The 15,209-nt window shown below is 55.8% G+C and overlaps 6 protein-coding genes across 6 annotated transcripts; all 6 read left to right on the forward strand.

The window, feature by feature from the left end:
* Positions 1-21: 21 nt before the first annotated feature.
* Positions 22-4,079, forward strand: TRAVEDRAFT_72272 (uncharacterized protein; the record flags this gene model as incomplete). Its single annotated transcript, XM_008040741.1, has 25 exons — positions 22-123; positions 178-186; positions 254-263; positions 314-336; positions 471-892; positions 944-992; positions 1,043-1,107; positions 1,158-1,199; positions 1,250-1,395; positions 1,449-1,468; positions 1,519-1,540; positions 1,590-1,643; positions 1,695-1,758; positions 1,813-1,938; positions 1,993-2,019; positions 2,076-2,087; positions 2,141-2,205; positions 2,264-2,338; positions 2,398-2,408; positions 2,463-2,510; positions 2,561-2,595; positions 2,654-2,749; positions 2,832-2,974; positions 3,029-3,072; positions 3,129-4,079. 25 exons carry the CDS (start codon positions 22-24, stop codon positions 4,077-4,079), a joined length of 2,661 nt encoding a protein of 886 aa, XP_008038932.1.
* A 417-nt stretch (positions 4,080-4,496) lies between these two features.
* On the forward strand, positions 4,497-5,700 carry TRAVEDRAFT_124392 (uncharacterized protein; the record flags this gene model as incomplete). Its single annotated transcript, XM_008040742.1, has 4 exons — positions 4,497-4,591; positions 4,684-4,833; positions 5,000-5,384; positions 5,470-5,700. Coding segments are annotated over 4 exons (861 nt in total), but the record flags the coding sequence as incomplete, so codon positions are not given.
* A 1,648-nt stretch (positions 5,701-7,348) lies between these two features.
* Positions 7,349-7,828, forward strand: TRAVEDRAFT_47941 (uncharacterized protein; the record flags this gene model as incomplete). The annotated part of the gene is made up of 1 exon (XM_008040206.1): positions 7,349-7,828. One exon carries the CDS (start codon positions 7,349-7,351, stop codon positions 7,826-7,828), a length of 480 nt encoding a protein of 159 aa, XP_008038397.1.
* Positions 7,829-8,286: 458 nt separating this feature from the next.
* Positions 8,287-9,627, forward strand: TRAVEDRAFT_29276 (uncharacterized protein). The gene is made up of 6 exons (XM_008040029.1): positions 8,287-8,446; positions 8,502-8,997; positions 9,064-9,144; positions 9,209-9,238; positions 9,307-9,426; positions 9,481-9,627. Exons 1-6 carry the CDS (start codon positions 8,394-8,396, stop codon positions 9,532-9,534), a joined length of 834 nt encoding a protein of 277 aa, XP_008038220.1. The 5' UTR covers positions 8,287-8,393; the 3' UTR covers positions 9,535-9,627.
* A 1,255-nt stretch (positions 9,628-10,882) lies between these two features.
* On the forward strand, positions 10,883-11,338 carry TRAVEDRAFT_47943 (uncharacterized protein; the record flags this gene model as incomplete). The annotated part of the gene is made up of 1 exon (XM_008040207.1): positions 10,883-11,338. The coding sequence occupies one exon, from the start codon at positions 10,883-10,885 to the stop codon at positions 11,336-11,338; it is 456 nt and encodes a 151-aa protein (XP_008038398.1).
* Positions 11,339-12,189: 851 nt separating this feature from the next.
* On the forward strand, positions 12,190-14,534 carry TRAVEDRAFT_72274 (cytochrome P450; the record flags this gene model as incomplete). Its single annotated transcript, XM_008040743.1, has 10 exons — positions 12,190-12,367; positions 12,427-12,556; positions 12,616-12,810; positions 12,887-13,151; positions 13,207-13,336; positions 13,391-13,404; positions 13,457-13,728; positions 13,784-13,912; positions 13,962-14,108; positions 14,172-14,534. The coding sequence occupies 10 exons, from the start codon at positions 12,190-12,192 to the stop codon at positions 14,257-14,259; spliced, it is 1,548 nt and encodes a 515-aa protein (XP_008038934.1). The 3' UTR covers positions 14,260-14,534.
* Between the last annotated feature and the right edge of the window lie 675 nt (positions 14,535-15,209).

Consider the following 15,209-nt stretch of genomic DNA (forward strand, 5'->3'; position numbering starts at 1 on the left):
TGCATGAGCGCGAAGCCCGTCATGGCGGACGCGACTGAAGCACCACCGGAACGCCAGCCGCTGCTACGCCGTGGAGATGTCGACGCGACCGAGGTCTATCCTATCATACAAATGATCAGACGTGTGAGTATCTACTCTGTATAGCGTGGTTGATGACGGACTGAGACCTGGACGTAGGATGTCATGGTAACTACACCGACCCTTGTTACTGTTTTGAACCGGTCAACTGAAGCGTTATCGCCCTACTCTGTAGCATTTCATAGGTACGTCGTCTCTGTGACACTACACCGGTATACTGCTTAGCGTTTTCCAGATACTCCTCTCTCGCATGATGCGGTCAGTACCAGTTCACTTTGCTTTCGTCACCAAAGGTCCAGAACTTCGGAAGCTTCGGGGCGACAAGCCTGATAGCTTCCAATTCAAGAATGCTATATTCCTCCACTACACAATAACTGACCAGAAGCACACAGCTCATCGCCCCAGACCTCACATACACCCTCATCCGACCGCTCGAAGACAAATACGGCGCCATTCAACGCCAAGGCAACCTCTCCGTCGTCTTCGCCCTGCTCCTCAACCGCGTCTACTTCATCCGCGACCGCCATCTCACCACGGTCGCGCTCTCGAAGACCCGCGCTGACCTGTGCGAGATCCTCGCTACCCGCGCGCTGCGCGAGCACGCGGAGAACATGCTTGAGCTTGCACTGGCACTGACGACCAGCTGGTCGGTGTATGCGGGCGCGCCGGAGTTCCTGCTGCAGCGGGCGCGGGAGGAGAACGACGACGATTTGGAGGACCAGGTGGGGAATGCGATCGAGATGGCCATCTTGGGTCAGGCGAAGCGGTTTATCAAGAGCTCGGCGTGCCAGAAGGTTATCGACGGCATTTGGAGGTAAGATGCGCGTGCGCACTGAGAGGCGGGTCCAATTAACACGTGCTGCAGTGGAAAGATAGTGTACCAAGCCAGCAGCAGTCGCTCGATACTTTCAGATGTAGGTGCAATGATAGGCACACGATCAGTTCACTTACAGTATGTTGGCAGACATATAAACGGAATCCTATCCACTTTTACGACCCTCATAAAGCACCTCTGCTAGACCATTATCGGTAATTAACTTCCCTCTCGATTGTTGCTTTGGCTAACGCCTGTATCTCAGCCTCAAAGTACCCGCAATACGCTCCGTTCTAGAATACATCAAGTATGTGATTTACAATGTGCCTCGAAATCCCGGTTCTGATACTCCTCTAGCTTCCTCACACTATTTGTTCTCTTCGTATTTGCACTGGAGTATAGCGAGCTGAACAGGATCAATATCGCCGAAGTCCTCTTCATCATATATGCTCTTGGTTTTACTCTCGAGAAGGTTGCCGCCATGCAAGAGCATGGAATCAAAGGTCCGCGCCCTCCTATCGTCGCTTGATAGTACTTTCTTATAAATTCTGTGCAGTATACTTCAAGGGTACTTGGGTAAGCACACCTCTTGATGACTGACGCTCTTGACCTAACATATATCGCAGAACGGCTTCGACTTAGCATTCGGTCAGTCAAGTCGTGCGATCCGTACGTTCAATAAACTCACAATATACAGTCACTCTGTACTGTACATATGCTGTCATGCGATGCATCGGGGTGTACGAAAACAGTGCGTCGCCCCAGAGCATTCCTGCCTTTCAGATCTCTCACCGCCCTATAGAGCATTGGGCCAGGGAAATGGGTATTAGCTGCCTTGCGCTGATAGCCGTACTCATGTTCCCTCGGTATGTCGCCCAAGTAGACTTAGTTCATGGCCTTCGACTGACCCGTTCTTCCAGTCTTGCGTTCGTGACATTCAAGAACAACGTCATGGTGCTCTCGCTGCGCGCAATGATGGTGCAGTTCGTTGTCCTCATGGGTATTGCCGCTTTCTGTTTCGGAGGTTTCTTATATGCGCTGTGGACGTAAGTATTAATGTGCGGGTAGTAGTTCTTATTCGCTGATATCATTGCCGTTAGTCTTGGAAAAGACCACGCACACGCAAGGTGAGTTTTGAGAGCCGACTATCACCTTCGATGCTTACACCGCATCACTTCTTCAGGTATAGCCTGGGGTGAGTCTTCCTCGGAACAGCGTCGCGGTTTCGGGGTGCTTACACGCCCACAGGACGATTGCTTGGTGGATGCTAGACCTCTGGTTTGGACTGGATGCCAGCGGCTTTGACAACGCTAGTACGTCCCTCTTCATCCCATCCCTTCCTTCATTCTCATACCTCTTTCTCGAGTACAGCGCGATTCCACCCTATCTTCGGGCCATTTCTGATGGTCACCTACGCTTGCCTGAGCAATACACTACTCCTTACTGGTACGTCCTCAGTCTTCTAGTCTTCCAGCGTGCAATTGATCAATGACAACGCCGGACAGTGCTCGTTTCTGTGAGTGGTTAATATAGGCGCGTCAGGGAAGCGGGTCAGCTGACTAAGTACCAGATTCTCTCGCATACGTTCTCCACCATCAACGACGATGCTGCTGCAGAGGTGAATTTCTGTTCACCTCTCGCTGTTTGGCTTTGCTAATGGCATCATAGGCAATGTTCCGGCGCGCTGTGTCTACGCTAGAAGGGTACGCACAACTGCTGATTCATCGCATCCTTTCGCCGGGTCTCTGAGCTCTCGAACAGTGTTAAGGCGGACTCTCTCTTCTCGTATCAGCCGCCGATCAACCTCGTCGCCCTTTGTATCATGTTGCCCGCGAGTTACGTTCTCAGCCCGCGCTGGTTTCACAAGGTCAACGTCTTCATGATCAGGTGCGCTGTTTCCCGTGCCGCCGTCTAAATACTTAACGAACTGTTACTGCAGGCTCACGAGCTTCCCGATACTGCTGAGTATCGCGTGGTACGAGCGGCAGGCGAAGCACTCCGGGTCGTTCACATTCTACGAGACAGTGTCCGCGGCTGCAGAGAAGCTCTTCGATACGTTGCCTCGGCATCTCAAGCGACTCAGTGCGTCTACCTTGCGTATCGGCGGGGCTCTGTAAAACCTAACGTTGAGCGCAGCATTATTCGAGGGTTTGACTGGCCCCGATGCTGACATCGACGCAGTAAGCGTTTCGTCACTCTAAAACCAAAATAGGATAACCTGACCACTTCTCCCTAGATCTTCGAGCTGGAAGAAGAGCTGGAAGAAAGCGCCCTAGACTTGAACGAGACGGACGACGTGCCCCCAATAGACCCAGCGCACCAGCGCCGCTTGTCACAAATGTCGCGTCGGCGCGCATCCCAGTCCTCTTCTCACGGCCCACGCCGCCCTTCCATCTCGGGATCGATCGCAGGCCGCTCGACCGCGACAGCTCCGCCCTCACCCCTCAAAGCAGAACAGGCCGGCCCGTCCTCGCCCCCCAACCAGTCGCAGCAGCCCGGGAGCCAACCGGCTATGAGCCACATCCCACTCCCAGGGCGCGCACGCGTCAATTCCGTGCTCGCGCGCGGCCTCGATCTTGCACAGAGCGTGTCAAGCCCCCTCGCGCAGATATTCCAGCCGCTCATCGTCGATGACGATTTCATCTCCGGAGGGGACGACCAGAACTCGTCCGAGGCCGCCACGTCTGGCCCAAGCGGCAACGGTATGAGCGCAGGTCAAATCAGCTACGGGCCCGCGACGCGCCGCCGGCTTTCGTCTATGCACGTCTTGAGCCCGCCGCGGCGGGGGCGCACGTATTCCTCCGCAACGCCCGCACTGGGCCTCATCCCGGGCCACCGGGAAGCCGGGGCGGACGGCGCGGGGCCGAGTCTGAGCCCGGAACGTGGGGGTTTGACAGCGCTGCGCAAATTCCCGACAAATAGCCCTCTGCGGTCGCACCTGGGGCTTATGGCCACGCAGGCGCCGCTCTCGGAGAGCCCAGACGAGCGAGGGGAGGCCCAAAGTGCGGTGTCCTTCAACGAGCCCAGGGAGACCGCAAGTCAGGCTGAGGCAGAGGAGGAGAATGGTATGGGCGAGGTGACCGATAGAGCGGCATGGGAGCAGAGGTGGGAAGGCATCGAAGCGAGGCAGCGGCGGATGGAGGAGATGCTCATGGAGATCGCGGCGAATCTGCGCGCCCAGCGATGACCGGCCGACTGGTGATGTTGGTATCCTTACTTACGATGACATTGACGTCTTACTGCAGCCTTGCTATCGCATTGCGCAACTATATGGCTGGGTCTGCTGAGACCAAACACACGTGGTGTTCACGCGTTCATTTCCGTCGTGAGCTAGAGTTGGAATCGTCTGGTAAGTGATCAATCAATTCCCTCGACATCGCCCGCAGCATCCCCCTTCGCCCCTTCCCGCCAATCTCTCGGTCTATTGCCCACAATTCAAGCCGACCGCGACGCTACCGATGGCCAATACAAACCCAGTGAGTACATCGCCATTGATATCTGCACTCATACAACTTACTCATTAATTGTCGTCTGCTCTTTTCCACCTACCTGGTCATCATCGATCGACATCGTTACCCAGCGACCGCACAGTGTAGGCTCGCAACTTGGACAGCCCGTAAGTTTCACTTCCGGTTTATTTGCAGGCCGTACGATCCGGGCCGAACTAGGAGAGATACAGGCTGCTGAAGCAGGCCGGAAGTACGCAGCAACCGAATTTCTCCGCCCCCCTCTCATGTCTGGGCGTTTCCAACCTGAAAGTTGTGGACGTTTTGTCCCTCCTTAACCTGAAGATATGCCCGCAAGGACAAGCGGCCGCTGGACCCTCCTCCTGTCGTCCTATGCCAAGTCTGGGAGATCCTGCGCTCCAATAGCGGCCCTCCAGAAACTTACGAGCGGGAGCTTGCACCTCAAACAGTGGTGAGCAATCCCCTTCTGTTCATGTATGTACTATTTCTCAAGCTACTGCTAGACCCTTGGCACAATCTGTCATGTGGACCTCTTCATAGTAGCTGAAGAGTGCAGAACCTGGGAGCCTGCACCAGAGGCTCCGGCATTGGCGCCTCGCCATATCGGGTCCTACAACACTACCGTGCCTCCTCTATCGAGCATATTCACTTTCCCATCTACCGACGCCACCCGAGAAGTAGCAAGAGCCGCGCCGCCAGAAGCCCTGTCGATCCCGGTAGGCCTGATGCGCCTTTTGCGTCTTCCAACTCAATCGCCACCGCATACGGCGCCCCAGCGTCCCGCCACATGCAACCACAGCGCCAATACGCATGGTTTGCAAACCTTCGCGGGTGCTTATGGACCTAGTATGCCGTACCCTCAGCCTCTTGGGGGCCATGGATCAGATTCGGACGTCATAGCATGGTTAGGACCTCATCCAATCCGGGAGAGCTCACGATGCACGGAAATGCTCGCTGGAGGGACGGTCGTCCAGGCAGAGGACGTCGACTTTGGGGGCCAGGAGGCTGTGGTGTTCGTGTTCCCCGTGAGTCCTCCTGTTTTGTTGACGTGGATGGAGACGCAACTCTAGACGCATGAACCAACATTATTTCAATGCCTGCTATGTACAGGATCTTTCAGTGAGGTGCGAAGGCACATTTGTGCTGCGCTACCGCACTGGAACCGTGTACTCGCAGGGAGGTACCCAACTCCAAAGCCCGATCCTAGCGGAGTGCTTTGGCAGGCCGTTCAGAATATATGCAACAAAGGAGTTTCCAGGCCTAAGCCCCTCGACCGAGCTCACCAAGGCACATTGTCTTTCCATATGTGCGCACACTGAACTCACGTATCCGGGTCTTTAGCACCTCTGGAGGCAGGGCGTACGCGTCATCATACGCCAGGCAACCGGAAGACTCAACAGGAAGCCCGTGCAAGGCTCGGACACGCCCAACAGCAGCGGAGCATCGGCTGTGGGAGGTGGCGAGGGTGCTGCATCCGAGCCGATCCTACCCGAGCCGACGCATCGTAATGGACAATAGGTCGGAAAGTCCACGTCGACACGGAGCGGAACGTGGAAACGCACCTCGGGTCGAACGAGGTTAACGGACGCCGGCGGTTCGTCGTCAAGAGGAAGCGGCGAGGACGGCGGGGAGACACGGGGGTGAAGCTCGAGGCAAGTCACGCATCTCCCACTCTGCGAATGCACGGTCCCCGTATCCCACAGGTACGTTGCGTTGGTGACACGTTTTTCTTAGGAACACGTTGGCTCATGTCGCTCTATGCATGTGGCGGTTTCACAGTCGCCAGTTGGTCTTGCACATATTTGTTCATTCTCACCTTGGGCGGTAGCCGGTCTTTGAAGCATCGCACATCGCGGTTGCTGATAGTAACACCACCCGCAGCCCGATGGCAATACTTCACGTCGTATGTGTACTCGACGTGCCGCACATCCCGACCACCCACCATTGGCAGCTGCAGTACCGGAAGCCGCATTGCCGATTCCTGACTCCCCGTAGAACGTCAGCGCCGCAGAGATGGACGCCGCTACGTGTTCACCGAACGTTGAACGTTCGCGGGCACACACTGTGCTATGTATAGTCACCCGGCAAGATTGACGTCCAGCGCGACTGTTCGCTGTTCGCACAAGTCAGTGGTCATAAGCGTGTAGACGGTACGTCTACCTGTCAATGTCGCGACGTCTCGAGGCGCAGATCCACGTTCGGCTTGCATTATGCCGTCTTTCCCACTGCTGACATCATGTCTCCCTGAAGGTGCACAGCCGGCGCCAGCCCCCTCCTGTGCCTGTTATTCGAAGGCCTGTGGGCACGGCCTGAATATAGGCATTTGACAGGGGCAGCGTCTTTGCGCTCGGGCCGACGTGCGTCTCGCAACCTGCTTGAGGCTGTGTGGCTATAAGCGTCGACAGAGGTACTTAGCAGCTGCCAGATCGCCTTCTGCTGCGATGATTCGACCTGTGCTTGCGCATGTTGCGGGCGCTTCATAAGCAAGCCGTAGGAGGCGGATCCCTTAGGTCAATCCTGTTCGTGCATCTTCAGATCCTGTTGGGCGTGCCTTTAGTCTGTACCTGGCAGTAGGCGGAGTGACGAATGTCTTCACTTCGAGTGTTGGTTAGTTGCAATGCCCTGTACTCCGTTCGGCCGTATTGACCCGACCTGTCAGGAGCCTTCAATTGCCCGTCGCCGTCCACCCGTCTGGATGTGACAGTTATCATCGCGTCGGAGAGCTGCTCCCCGGTGGCAACACGGCTAACAAGACTTCCCATGCGGCATGGTTCGGTAGGCGCACGATAGGTACGTGAGCTGGTCGTCGTGCGATGACCCTCATCGAGTCTGTCCCTATGTGTCTGGGAAGTGTTGCACTGAGTGTTGAGTTTTTAAGTATAAAGAGGCCCTCGCGCTGCCCCACACCCTCAGCAAGCCAACGCCTCACTACCACTCCAACAAAAGCCTACAACCCCAGTCCACCTCCCGCACCACCTCATCCACCACCATGCGTACCACCCTCGCCCTCTTCACGCTCGTCGTTATCAGCCAGACTGCATACGCAGCCATCAAGAGCGCACTCACCTCCGCCCCGTTGACCGACATCGGCAAGTCACTCCCCGTCGCCAGCATCCACTCCGTGGCCCCGGTGGCCAACAAGACCCTCAGCAGCGGCCGCACCAGCCGCATCCACGCCCGCTTCGGGGCGCCCCCTGCGGGGACGTTCCCTGCGACGCTCCTCATGTGCCCCACCGCCGACTGCATCTCATGCTTCCCGGCCGACCTCAGCACGTTCCCCACCAACATGTGCCTGTCCGAGTCCTTCTCCATGCAGTCCGTCGCGATCAGCCAGCCGAGTGACCAGGGTCTGCCGGACGGTCTCTTCGTGGGCCAACCTGGTTGCACGGAGTTCCAACAAGTCCCCGCGGTCAACCAATGCTTCAACCTCGACCCCACCGTCCAGAACACCGACGTCGCGCTGAACTAGACGCCGGGTTGGGCGGCGCGCCGTAGCTTCAAGATATGCTATCGGGGTATGTCATCTTTACTCGGCTTGGTAGCGACACTGCTGACCATTTGAAAAGCAGCAGATGGCGCGAGGAACCCTCCAGGGAACACGCGGGCATAGCCTCGCACAATACTGTCGGCCGTCCTGTTCCAAAACATCCTGTGTCGCCTTCGCCTTTCATGCTTCGTTCTGCAGTTTGTATAGGGATTTAGGGTACTCATTTTGGGCATTTGTATAATGCATTATATGTCTGCTACTGGTTGGGGTGTGCTGGGGACCGATGAGCGTAGTAATAGTACAATGAACGCGCGAACAAACTGCCCTTTCTAGTTATGCTACCGCAGCGCTACCGCAGCACAAGCGCCGACGGCGTTCAAGTTACGGCAAACCTTGAGCTTCCTGGGGTATTGTACGAGTCCGAGCCTGGGGACGCACCTTTTCTCCAACCATCTCACAAAGAAGGGGGCCGCAGCGACCCCTCCAAATTCCTCACGAGCGTACCTCGCAGCTGCGGCCTACATAGTCGGGTATTGGGTCGATCGCGATGCCATCCTACCCCCACTATCTACCTCCATCATACGAGAGTATACAACAACCGTAAGCGATGGTACTTCTACATCATATATCGTAGATATTCTGACGAAGACGGTAGCAATACTCCGCTCACCACGCGAAAGGATAAACCGCGTACTACGGGTAAATTCAAGGTGCTCTACGTGAGCCTTGCGGTCATCGTCCTCGCCCTCTTCGTCGCGCAGAACCTTGGGCTCGTACGCTGCCCTCTCGACGACGTCCCCGCGGAGGAGAAGGCGAAGCTTCGCCGGCAGTGGAAGCGTGACTTGACGAAGTGGACCCGGGAGCGCGACAGGTACGTCGCGGAACAACGCACCTGGGAGCAAGAGCGGGCCACACGCCGTGCTGAGCGCGAGGAGGAGGAGAAACATCGGCTGGAGGTCGTGCGCCGGAGCCAGGGCGTGTACTGGACGGAGCCGCGCGCGGAGCGTTGTCATTCGTACGGGATTCGGGTTTACTCTGCGAACCTCAGAGACATCCCGGGTGACCTGAACTGGCTGGAGGTATGCGAGAACATGCCGCCGGTCACCATACACGGCCGTGAAATCAGCAAACCCTCCAAGTGCGAGTGGAATGTAAGTCTTCCATGACTATGTGATCGAGGGTCTGGACTGACGTTGTCATGATCGCGGCGTTGTAAGGGAGGAGACGTGGTCGGCACCTGGTACATCGACTTTGACGAGCCCAGCTGCAAGCCTTACTGGAATGACTTCACTGACCTCGTGCGAACCCTCTAATCACGAGCTACCTGGTGCATTGCTCATTGGCATGCTCCTGGTATAACAGGGATGCAACGTGGGAAACACAGGCTTCCAGGTGAGTATGATCTAAAAGTAATACGCATAGGGATTCATGAGCTGATCAGACGTACTTCATTGTCACAGCGATTTGGAGCTCGTCTCGATGGCATGAGCAACGGCGCAGATTGGAACTTGATGTGTTCCACGACGGCCGCCACGATTCACGGTGTTCACTTTGATCAACCTACGACCTGCGAGGATAGGGTGAGTCTTTCCATCGAATTACAACGGCAAAAATATCGACGGTATGGCTCCCAGGGTCGATGGGGCGAGGTGGGCCTCTGGGACGTACCCAACCCCAGCTGCCGTTAGGATGTATACGCGAGGCGCTCAGCGAAAAGAATGTCTTGGAATGAGTACTTCGTCTGGATCCTCTCTTCGTACCAGTCTTGTAACCGTGTCGTGTATTTATTCCCGAAGCTTGCGAGGAGCAGGCCTCTTCGAAGTTCGAACTTGGAGGAGTACCGTTCAATTGCGTTCAACTTGTTCAAGTACCATCTCAGGCTGAAGTGTCCCGGCGCCTTGCTATGTAATGCTATCCCACGATGGACAAATAGACGCTTGCGCCGTCCTATAAATTTCTCCGTCGCCGCGACCGTGTTCTTCTTTACAGTCATCTCGGTCTCTGGAGCTGGCGTTTCTTCACTCTGTGGAACGTTCTCACCCGGGCCTCGTCTCAGGACGCGGTTTACTGGCCGAGTATAGCGATCTCACGAGCCCCGGACTGGGCATACCGTCGACTGTTCGAATATTCACTGGTCGCGCGGTTAATCAGTCTTAGGCACATTCTTGTCTCGTCTCGTAGCTGTCTTCTCTTTTGGAATCATAATCCAGTCCTTCAGCGCACTAGCTATCACGCCCACGCACCATTGGACCTGTCAAACCGTACCAATATTTCTCAATGTGTCAGTCCAAGTCCTCTGTTTCTCAGGGTTGCCACGGCACACTGGGGATACGCAGCCTTGCTAGGGAAGGTCAACTATCGTCCCATGACTTGATGATGCCAAACTGAAGTATTGGTCCAGCACACGCGCGCCGAAGCGGACCTTGCACGTCGACGGCCTGCCAGTATTCGATCTACGCATGTCCCGGTAGTTGTTTTCCCAATCCTGTCTATCATGCCAAGCTGTTATATGCCGTCCGACAGCTGGCAACAAAATCCAGCGACCGCTTCCGCCGATGTTCACGCAGCATGCGCGCCCATAGTAATGAATGCCAGTGTTCGAAGTCTGCGTGATTGACAGGCAGAAGTTCTCACTGACGTACCCGTTGTGTAAGGCCGTGCTATACGGCTGCGCTCAGGGGTTACGCGCCCAGGTCAGTCGCCCATCGCTGCATCCATGCCTACTTGCAGAACCTGATACCCCTCTCAGGTTCTCATGTTATGTCAAAAAGCTAGGAGGTTTCTCGCCGAGGGGCTCGCAGAGACATCGCCTGGAGCCCCTGTATCATCTTCACTTCTCCGGTGCCTTGCCTCGCCAACTTCTAGGGCGTTCAACAGCCCTGTCAGGCATAAGATCAGCTTGCCGGTGCAACAGAAGCACACTCTGTGATTTGATAACGTCTCGGTCGTTGCGGGCGCAGGTGGTATATAACCGGCTTTGCTCAACGCTGTGGACAACTCACCAGCCATCCATCCAACGCCAGTACCACCGCAGCGATGTACACCGCCGCCATCTCCGCCTTCGCCTTCGTCCTCGCGCTCCTCGCGCACGCCGTCCACGCCAGCCCCGCCGTCACAGTGAAAACGGACATCGCCTCCAAGTTCCCCGTGCACGACCTCCGCTCGGCCGTCGCGCACCCCAACGCCACGCTCTCGCCGGCCGGGCTCCACCCCGCCGTCACGCAGGCGGAGTTCCCCGCGTTCCTGCTCATGTGCCCCACGGTGTCGTGCATCAGCTGCATCCAGCTCGATATGAGCACAATCCCACACAACGAATGCCTCGGCTCGGGCGTCGAGGCGATGTCGGTCGCGATTAACCAGCCAAGCAACGAGGGCCTGCCGTTTGGGGTGTTCGTCGCGCCGGACGGCTGCACGAGCATCATCCAGATCCCGGCGGTCAACACCTGCTACAACGTCAACGGCAATACCGTCAGCGAGTTTGCGCTCGCTTGAGGCGCGGGTTGTTGTGTCTTAACAAATTAGGTGGGTTGAACAACACCTTCCGAAATTCCTCGGTATACTCACAGAGCGTTGCCCATCATTCAGCAGCTCTACGAGCTTCGCAGGAAACGCTCTAGTCGGCGATAGGTAGCGCTAGGGAAGCTGCAAAAGTTCCGGAGGGTTGGGGACGGCTGTACACTGTACTTATTCGGGTCTGTCATATCAAAATCTGGCTGCCTATACCTGCCCGTGCCTGTTGCCCTGCATCATCTTTGTTCAATGTTCAGCCTGATATTCGAGCATGAGCGCTTTCAGGTTGCCGACGCGACGGTAGACTTGTCGAGGTTACCAGTTAGGCGCCTATGTAACCGTCTTGCTTTGATCTCAACCACACACATGACTTCCGAACGCTCATGTTCGGCGTGCAGCGCGGAGATTGGGAAGTGTCGACAGTCTGCGTTCTCTTCTCTCTGTGCCCCGCCTCTGTGTTGGTCTCTGGTTGAACCCGCTGCCACTGGCTCCGAAGCACAGCCTTCAACGACGCTCTGTTATGGGATGCACAGATGCTTCTGCAGCTATATTATTATCATCGCACTACTGAGGTATGTCATATGTCTCGTCATGTATGTATCACGGCTAAGAGTTCATCCAAAGTCTGCAACGGTATCATGGGGTCCAGCGCTCGACCCAAAGATGGGCCGTTTTAACAGCGCTCGCGCCGGCAGCAGAGGCACATCTGACGCACGAGCGCAGTACTCCGACTTGAGCGTCATGTAGTAATATGACTACCATGACCACGCTTATCTCGCAGCAGACCTCAGGAAGTTCGGGAAGGGAGCCTGACCTTCTTGTCCCCATCCATCATGTCCTTGACAGCGTGGCTGCTCGTCTTCCTGAGCATCGGGCTTCTCCTCGTCCGCCGTCGCCGCAGGCGTCTTGCATTACCTCCAGGACCGCCAGGGATACCGGTAGTGGGTAACGTGCTGGACTTCCCGCAGTCACACTATGGAGCCAAGTTCGCCGAGCTGGCCGCGAAATACGGTGCGTCGCTGTCGCCCGATCACACGCGAAATATGGCTAACTTACTGCCATTCTCCAAGGCGATCTGGTATACCTTGAGTTGTTCGGACAGCCCGTCGTGGTTGTGAACTCCCACGATGCGGCGATAGATCTGCTGGAGAAGCGATCGGTCAACTACTCCGACCGTCCGCGATCAGTTATGTCTGAATTGTGAGTATTTTGTTATTCGTCCGTTGATTGGTCACCGACGAGTGTACCTTCATTCCTAGGACCGAGTATGACGACTGGGTGTTCGTGCTGATGCACTACAACCAGAAATGGCGGCAGCATCGGCGTGTCGTCGTCCAGTCTTTTCAACCTGGCGATGCGCTGGTGTCAGCACAGCCTATCGTGATAGCCTCCGTTCATGAATTGCTTGAAGGACTCCTCCGCACGCCCGATAAATTCTCTGAACATCTCGGCTTGTCAGTATTTCGCTTTGGTTTTTGCTGTAAAGGGAAGCTGGCTATAGTAACTAATGTTCCATCTTGTCCGAAACAGTACGCTCGCAAAGTCCACAATACGTCTCGTTTACGGGATACAACTGACAGACCCCAACGACCGCTTCTTCGACATGGCAAGCACGATAGTTCAGATTGGGTCAGAAATGGCCGTACCTGGAGCTTTCTTGGTGGATGTCATTCCCATCCTTCGGTTTCTACCATCGTGGTGTCCTGGAGCTAAGTTCCTGAGGACTGCGGAGGCCTGGAAGTTACAGGCGCGGGCTTATAGGGATCAGCTGTTCGCCGCAGGCAAGGCTGCCTTCGTGAGTGAATATATCATAGCCCGTTGACGACGGACACTCATCGCACACAATACAGGACCGTGGTATCGTTGATTCTCTCATCGGGAGAGTCTTTGAGGAATCGGACAATATGCCTCCTTCTGAGACGAATGCTCCCGGAAAAATGGAGGAAATGCTTCGCGGTGCGGCAGCGGCAGCGTACGGAGGTCAGTATCTATTTTTGGGAGCCCACTTTCTCCGCGACTGATGTCTTTCAACAGGTAGCGCAGACACGGTGGGCAATTTCTCTGACTTTCCCGGTGTACATCGTCTCACGAGCGGGTTAGACACACGCCGCCGCACACGTGTTCTTCCTCGCCATGGCTCTACACAAGGACGTGCAAGAGAAAGCCCAAAGCGAGCTCGACTCGGTCGTCGGCCCTGATCGACTACCCACGTTCGCCGACCGCGAGTCCCTTCCGTACATAGCCGCGCTGGTGAAAGAAGTTCTGCGGTGGCATGTAATTGCCCCAATCGGCGTCGCACATCGCTCCGTTGCGGACGATGTGTACGACGGGTACCTGATTCCCGCTGGCACGTTGATCGTTCCTAACCAGTGGTAGGGTCTTTCGTTGTGACCAATGTTGCGCGGTTCCCGGCTTATTTTGATATAGGGCCATGGCCCGGGACGAGACGCAGTACCCAGACCCCGACAACTTCCGCCCCGAGCGCTTTTTGCGGAATGGGAAGATTGATCCTAATGTGCGCGACCCGGCAACCTTCGCGTTTGGCTTCGGACGAAGGTACTTTTACACATCTTGTCGAAGAGCTAGTTGCTGAAATGATTATTAGGATTTGCCCCGGCCTCCATTTTGTGGACATGGCGCTGTTCATCAACTTCGCCTCGATCTTACACGTCTTCAATATTGGCCCTCCGGTGGACGAAAATGACGCTGTCTTGCCACTGAAAGCGGAGTTCGCAGAGACGAGCACCAACTCGTAAGTTCGCGCTATATCCATATTCCTGAGCGAAGCAGAGAAGCGAACCTTATGTGTTTACAGACGGCCCGAAGCGTTCGGATGCACCATTCGGCCGCGATCTCTCAACGCTGCGCAGCTCGTCCACTCTCTCGCAGAAGACGCGCGGTGATCACAGGACGCCTATGCGGTCTCGCTCACTCTGTTCCGCATCCGACGGAGGACCTTGTAATATCACTATCCACGGTCCGGCGCTCCGCTACCACTTTCTGTCGCCCAAGCCCCTTTCTCGTGTGTACTCCGTTCCCTCTTCTACCTCTCTCATTGTATATGCCGGACTTCCTTTGAGCACTGGTCTTGGCAAGAAGCGTTCACAGCGCTCCCGGCGTCCCTTGCCTATCCCCGCGCGTCTTCTTCCTTGTCATGTGCCGGACATGTCGGTCTCCGAACCCTGAGTAAATAATCGTATGCACGTTTCGGCCTGGTCGGGAAAACTACGGGTGCCTGGTGCCGAGCATCGAGTCACTTATATTGTGGTCTGATTTGATATTCTGGTGCGCCCAACTCTACTCTGCTATCATCATTGCAATGCTTATTCCCTCACTGTAGATTACGGAAATCCTGAATGAGTCGGCGGGGATGCATGCGCGCAGACATTGCACCCGATCGTTCTACGGCCCATCATTGAGCACGATGCCAGCTGCGCTCGAGACCACGTCGGACTCGAGACCGCGACGCACGTTTAAGTCGCGAAGCCTTTGCACTCCCCTGCAGCGTCTACCCTAGTGACATTTACAGTCACGAACTCAGAACCGCCGTTCGACGACGACGTCCACGGGCCTGATGTCATGTCGGAACGCGGCTCAGGATTGTTCGACAAAGAGTCTTCTACTCCTACGACTGGGTATGTGCTTCACTAACTGGCAGCCTTGTCAGACAGTTCATCGATTAACGTGATGATGTCTAAACCTGTCAGTGAGTTTTGTTGCGTTCTAAGTCACAAGAAGGTAGTTAATCTCCTGTACAGCTCATGCTGTTGATCGCTCAGGAGCATGGCACGGCTGTCAGAGAACGATCGCCTTCATAGAGCGGAGTATCTAGGCCTGGTCAACAGCTTCTCCG

The sequence above is a fragment of the Trametes versicolor genome, assembly GCF_000271585.1.
Source record: "Trametes versicolor FP-101664 SS1 unplaced genomic scaffold TRAVEscaffold_6, whole genome shotgun sequence".
Taxonomy (NCBI): Eukaryota; Fungi; Basidiomycota; class Agaricomycetes; order Polyporales; family Polyporaceae; genus Trametes; species Trametes versicolor.

Coding starts and splice junctions, on each gene's coding strand:
- TRAVEDRAFT_29276 (XM_008040029.1), top strand. CDS start 8,394: ATGCCATCCTACCCCCACTATCTACCTCCATCATACGAGAGTATACAA. Junction 8,998..9,063: donor CCTCCAAGTGCGAGTGGAAT/GTAAGTCTTCCA, acceptor CGGCGTTGTAAG/GGAGGAGACGTGGTCGGCAC. Junction 9,145..9,208: donor GGAATGACTTCACTGACCTC/GTGCGAACCCTC, acceptor CTGGTATAACAG/GGATGCAACGTGGGAAACAC.